The 6,508-nt window shown below is 41.7% G+C and overlaps 3 protein-coding genes across 3 annotated transcripts; 2 read left to right on the top strand and 1 right to left on the bottom strand.

Annotated features, from left to right (window-relative positions):
• Nucleotides 1–3,469: 3,469 nt before the first annotated feature.
• Nucleotides 3,470–4,387, bottom strand: BJ212DRAFT_1302670 (uncharacterized protein; the record flags this gene model as incomplete). The annotated part of the gene is made up of 4 exons (XM_041333296.1): nucleotides 3,470–3,630; nucleotides 3,876–3,979; nucleotides 4,042–4,044; nucleotides 4,269–4,387. 4 exons carry the CDS (start codon nucleotides 4,385–4,387, stop codon nucleotides 3,470–3,472), a joined length of 387 nt encoding a protein of 128 aa, XP_041189007.1.
• A 576-nt stretch (nucleotides 4,388–4,963) lies between these two features.
• BJ212DRAFT_1280022 (uncharacterized protein) lies at nucleotides 4,964–5,239 on the top strand (the record flags this gene model as incomplete). Its single annotated transcript, XM_041331535.1, has 1 exon — nucleotides 4,964–5,239. A coding segment is annotated over one exon (276 nt), but the record flags the coding sequence as incomplete, so codon positions are not given.
• Nucleotides 5,240–6,046: 807 nt separating this feature from the next.
• BJ212DRAFT_1209769 (uncharacterized protein) lies at nucleotides 6,047–6,235 on the top strand (the record flags this gene model as incomplete). The annotated part of the gene is made up of 1 exon (XM_041329209.1): nucleotides 6,047–6,235. A coding segment is annotated over one exon (189 nt), but the record flags the coding sequence as incomplete, so codon positions are not given.
• Between the last annotated feature and the right edge of the window lie 273 nt (nucleotides 6,236–6,508).

Genomic DNA, 6,508 nt, shown 5'->3' with positions numbered 1-6,508 from the left:
ATCATCAGACTTCATCTGAAATAAAGGGCACATACTTGGGTAAGGGACACAGTGTATGAGCTGAGGCCAAGCCCCTCTGAGTCAGTCTCTCTCTCCATTGAGCATGGTTCTTAACAGCATGTGCCACCGTATAAATGGCCACCAGGAGGGAGCTTGATGGTGGATCAAAAGACATTCAACTGTAACCTGTCAATAGTGAGTTCAAATGGCAATATATACATATGTTTGGTCCTTACTGTCATATCTGCATATCCGGATCTCAGATCTGATCCACATCTTATCTCCAATCCTATCCACATCTTATCCCCCTCCATCATCTTGTCATCCAATCTGTCCACTCATCCAGTCTGGTCCACAATTCATCCGAATCCACAACCAGTGCTTGTCTCTTTTCGGTAATCCCCTAACTCCAGTATTTTGGTTATCTGTATATCTGTCCTGCTCCCTGATCTGTTACCTATGCTTCATTTCTGTTTCATTATTTGTGATCCATTTCTACTTACCAATAGACTATCCATATGCTTTGTACATAGCCTCAGACCCTGCTGATTGATCATTCCATTAGATACCTATAGTATATAACCTCCTGTAAATCTCTGTAACACTTCAGTTTGAATATCATCTTAGTTCTACTCATTCCTGTCCTCCAGACTTGAGTATCTCTACTCTCGTCACCCTCCGAGACTTAGGATTGATTCCTATAGTCTATCCATATCTGCCTCTGTCTATGACAGTCCATTACCATTAGTTTCTAGTCTGGACTTGTCTGGATTAGCCCTACGATACTTATCCTGCATCCAGAAGTCATCCGGATCCGCTATGCTACTCATCTGACCTTCCAGATGCATTAGTCTTGCCCTTCTGAAATAAGGGGCAATACTTGGGTAAGGGGCACAGCGCACAAGCTGAGGCTGAAGCCCTTAGGATCCATTAGCCTTTGAGTATGACCTTAAGACTTACCCAATGTCTAGGTTCATGTCTGTTTAGAGCATTTTTTTGGCTCTATCAAGGGCTGGTTCCAATCACTGCAGGAGCTTTGCATCCTCATCCAAAGCCAGAAGGACCTCAACTACACAAATATGTGGATCCATTTGTGCTTTGTCCTGCACAATTTAATTGTTGAAATCAAGGAGAAATCAAACCATGAAGATATGAACATCTGTTTCTATCAACAAACTCAGAGGCCAAGGTGAGCTGATGGTGACACAGAAGAGGATGATTAGTGAGGCAGGATTTTCGCAATGCATTAAAGGCGTGGTTGCTTGCCTTGTTGAAGTGAAGGAATTAAAAGGTACATATGATTGGGCTTGATCTTGGGCTTCTTTACTACTCTCTCTTTGTCAAGTAGAAGTTCTTTGTCCTCTTTAGTACCTAACAAGGGAAATTTGAGCTTGAGCTCAGTGAACTCAAAGTGCTTATCCCAAACCTGTAGTATTTATTGTGTGTAGTTGCACTTGAGATTTTCTCAAGAAAGGACCAAGTTAGTACCATTGAGTACAAAACTATATGCATTTCCTAAAAATCAATTCTGTGATGACACAGTATAGACTTACTTCAGTTTTGATTGAGATCACACTCCATGGTGATATGATGAATCTGAGCCTCCTTCTCTTCTTGACATGCACGCAGTAGCTCAAGCTCAATTCTTGCAAACTCAATTTGTTGAGTCATCCTCTCCTGCTTGTTGAGATGGTCTTGTTCAGCAAGATGCATCACATGCTCCTGCTCATCACAAGCACTGTGGACCTTGAGATCATGAGCCCAAATGTTGCCCTGAAGTTTCATGCGTTGTCTTAATAACTGAGGGTCTTATATAAATGTGTGTAAAATGTAATGACACCACAATTACACTAAGATAAGACTTCTTGCCAGTCCTTGATTAACATGGTCTACAACTTTTCTTCTTTCATGGTAGATAATGTGTGAGTTCTTGAGAGGCTCGCTAAACCAATCTATGTGATTAACTTAGCCAAAGCTTTTGTGTTTTATCCCAACTTATAAACTTGTCTAGGATAAACCATCTAGACACTGGAACATGGTTCCTCATTAAGATAATTCTCTGTAGAGACTACAGTCTCAAATATGAATATGTTGACCAAAGACTGGTTGGTCAAATAGGCACAAAGTAGTGAGAAACTGGTCTCACAAATGATCAGATTGACCAAAGCTTGTGTTAGTCAATATCAGAAAACTAGGTGAGAAGCTGGTCTCAAATAAACTAAGTTTCTATCATAAGAAACTTATGTAATCTCAAGGGAATGTCTTTTCCCTGCACTTGGTACTTCAAAGGGGCTTTCTTTGTAAGCAACAATCTTCACAGTGAGTAGCTCAAACTGAGATTCAAATGATTGCAAGTGGGAGATCCTATTTTTTGAGAGAGAATGGGCCCTCTTTATATACATTTTGTGTGGGAATATTATGTAAGTAAAAAAGCGGAGCAATGACATCAGAAGTGGAGCAGAACATTCCAGAACAAATGACATCATCATGACATCATAACTTTCAACAGAATACTTGCAGGAGTATCTGTGGAGCCATATGACATCATTATGACATCATACCCTGGAGGTATAATTTTGTGAAGTATCTGATGGGTCAGAGCATCCCAATAGAAAAATAAATCAAGGAAATACTAGAGAAAACAACTCAGAAATAATAATACAATAACAAGACACAAAACACAGGCTTTTTAGATAGGTTTTTGTTAGGCTTTGAACTTTTCTCTATGGTTTTCTCTAGCCAAAGTGAATAAGCCAAAGGCAAGGCAATACCTTAACCTTCTTGCTTCACAATATCAACTAGGTCATTATGTGATTCCCATCTCACAAATGACTTTTCTTCAAGATATAACAAATTCATGAATCACAGAGGGGAAACTAAACTATTTGACCAAAGTTTGACACCAAGGTATGGGTTGACTAGCCTGATGCCTAAGCTAACAAACTTTGTCTTTTAGGGGGCTTCCTAGTAGTCATGTCCATACATGATTCCCAAATCATGCAGGACAGCATTTGTAGCTTTTGTGCTCAGTACAACCCTCATGTTTGTCATCAAGGTGCTTCATTAGAGACTTTGCCATTTGAGACATTTTTTCTGCAGCAGCAGAGGTCTGGTTGAGAGCACTGCTGCCAGGGCATTTGTGTGATGCAGAGGGGGGATGACTAAACTGAGGTGACGTGTTTCGAGTAGATGAATGAGATTGTTTTGCAGCAAGAGAGGGTGAACTTTCATGACTTCATTTCAATGAGCTAACATGGAGAGACTGCAGTGCTTGGCTGGCCCCAATATCTGAATCTTCTGAGTTGATAGGTGTAGACTGATGGCTAGGTAAAGAGTGCTTGAAATCAGAAAAAAAGGATAGTGAATTATTGGGAGCATGAGCATGTTGATTAGGTACTGGTGAGTGCTCAGGAGAGTTCAATGATACAACTCCAAGTGCATCAGAGGTTGTAATGGGAGGGAGCTGGGGTCATTGGTACCAGTGTGGCAATGGGAGTGATGATGCTGAGGATTGTGGTTTGAGTGATTCTATGTGGGGGGGCTGGTTGACCACCATGTCGTCAGTCACATCTACAACAGCCTTATCATCCATACTAATCTTGACTATTTTGCCTTCTTCAGGATTATCATCTGTGTGAGCATTGTTGTCACCTGTAGCTGGTGGTTTTGAGCACTTGGAAACATTAAAATGTTCCAATGTGGCAGATGCAAAATCTCACTCTGCATCTGCAGTAGAGAAGGCATGATTGAAGGCTGGATTTGTCTGCCACCAGTGATGAAGCTCAGGCTACCAAGGAAATTTTTTGAGCTTTGTATCTGACCAGTGATGGAGACATGATTAAGACATACACAGATCAACAGTGGCTGAAACTTACCAATCAATGACTTCATCTTAGGATCCTCTTGCAGCTCAGCATATGTCTTTTCTGCTCCCAACTGCTTGAGGTCTTTGTTGAATTCATTATATTTTTTCCCAAGTCTGAAACACCTGATCAGTGATTCTGGTCAGGAAGATGAATGGCACAGGACCTAGATACTTACATCCTGAAACAGTGTGACAGTTAAGTTTTCCTTGGGCTTAGATTTACTTACTTTACTTACCTTTACCTACCCCCACTTTCATTAGCTTATGTTTGCATTTTTGCTGCTTACTCAAGCATGTATCTCTTTCACCAGTGTCAGTACCAGTCTGAATGACAGTCCTTTTTGATGATAATTTCTACTCTCTGAGCACTGAGCCAAGTCAGAATCCCATGGGCTAAACATACTGCTCTCCACTCAGCAGCTTGGCCAGCTGTTTTGTGATTCCCACAACAGGTTGAAACTGGTTTGATAAATGCCTTAGGCTCCTCCTTGAAGAGTTGTTGAACATCCAGATCCTTGTCATTTGAAAATACAGCTTGTGCAACCTGCACATAGATGATATCTCTTGAAAAACCACTCTGCTTCTTCTTCTAACCTTGCTCCTTGGCATCCTTTGCAGAATCAGAGAAAAGCTTGATACATGCATCTTCATTTTCTTTGCACCAGGCAAGTAAGTGTCCAGTACAAGCACTGCAGACCCCCTCCCAGTGGATAGTGCACTTCTTTATGATATCCATACTAGCAGATGCACTGGCTCAACATCTTTGATTAGATCGTGACATGATCCAGGGTATTCTGACTGATAGTGATTAAGGATTAGATCGAAGCTTTTGCAGCATCGACACCAGCAACAATGACATTGAGCACACTGGCATGGCAGGTCAGAGCTCAAAACCTGCTGTACTGGCAGCATCTGAATTCACATATTTTCACTGAGAATTTCTTTCAAGGTTTGACTTTGAGAACCATTATTGTATGCAACAAGGGAATAGAATGGAAGGTAAAATGCCTTGGGCCAAGGGCAGTAGGAAGCCAAAGAAATATCTTGTTGCAGCCATTTCAGATGAGAAGAACACTCCCAGTATGACTAGACAAGCATTATTGGAAAATTCATGTATGTCCAGGTGGCTTCATCCTAAGACTAAACAAGCCAAAAATTCTCAACTCCTTCCTCATTGTTGGGTTGCACCATCTCACAGCTCTTCAGACAGAAGGACTGCAGATCTGGGACTTGTCTTGTGATACAGTATTTACATTGGATCTCTACCTCAGATTTACAACAGCTGATGGTCCCAGATTGGTGTATTGGGATGGTATAGTGGGCCATAGTGGGAAGAATAGATGTTGCTTGTATTGTGAAATAATGGGCAGGTGAAAGACTTGTGGAACACACTACTATCCCACCCTCCTGAAGCTGCATGATCAATGTGTTGCAGGAAGTGACCATGGTGATATCAATGTCTCTAACCTACCACCTTCAGGATCTGATGGTTATGCTAACAACTTGCATTAGCTTGTTGCATCACCAAACCAGTGTCAGTGGGAGATTTGCAGGATAAAGATGGGTCTTACAAAGGCTCCATTGATTCTCAGTCTTCATTCATCTTGTTGTCTTGGAGTCCCCCATTGCATGACAATGGATGTCATGCACCTCACAGGCAATTTTAGTGAGCTACTACTTAGTCTGTGGCATGCAACAGTCAATTGTGGTTCAAGTGACAACATTGACATATGGGAATGGGCCATACTCAAAGATGGAGAGATTTTGGATACCCATGGCAAAGAAGTTGAGCAGACAGGGCCATATCTTCCACTGTCATTCAATTGCAAGCCTTGCAATATTGCTGAAAAGCTCAACACTGGTTATAAGACCTGGGAGTTTCATGTGTACACCTTCAGCCTTGGTTCCACCCTACTTTATGGTATCCTACCTGAGTTATACTGGGCTAACTACTGCAAGCTTGTGCAGGGATTCCAGTTGATATGTTAACATTCTATAACTGTTAAAGATTTCACAGATGCCCATGCCCTTCTTTGTGTATGGGAATGGGAGTTTGAGATGGTTTATTATCAGCTTAAGGAGGACCAACACCAATTCATTCAACCATGCATTCACCAGACAAGCCACCTTGTACCAGAAACCATATGCAAAGGCCCTCTGATATGCTATGCTCAATGGACCATGAAGCAAACAATCGGAAACCTTGGTCAAGAGATCTGGCAGCCCTCCAACCCTTATACTAATCTTTCAAAAGAAGGTGTTCAGCACTGCCAAGTCAATACTCTCCTGTCTATCATGCCTGAGCTCGATAAACCTCCTAAAGGTCTTCTAATGGGAGTCATTGACTTGGGAGATGGGTATGCATTGCTTTGTGTTACAGACATAGTGACCCCCTATTCATTTTCTCTCATCTGTCATCTGTGTATTACGTCATGACCGCATCTAGCTGTGCCATCATTAGACTAACCGATTACTATACTTGTATTACACCACGACCGCCACGTGCCGTCACTAGGTGACTCATTTCCTTATCTCTGACTCGTCTTGATGACGAATATGTACCGGCCCTAAAGCTAGCCATACCTATATATACCAGGTCTTGTACTTAGCTAGACTTCACTTTAATCTACTAGGTTTTACCCA

This window comes from Suillus subaureus, assembly GCF_016647635.1.
Source record: "Suillus subaureus strain MN1 chromosome Unknown BJ212scaffold_35, whole genome shotgun sequence".
Taxonomy (NCBI): domain Eukaryota; kingdom Fungi; phylum Basidiomycota; class Agaricomycetes; order Boletales; family Suillaceae; genus Suillus; species Suillus subaureus.
The sequence above is the reverse complement of the archived record's forward strand: the minus strand, read 5'-3'. Positions and strand labels throughout refer to the sequence as shown.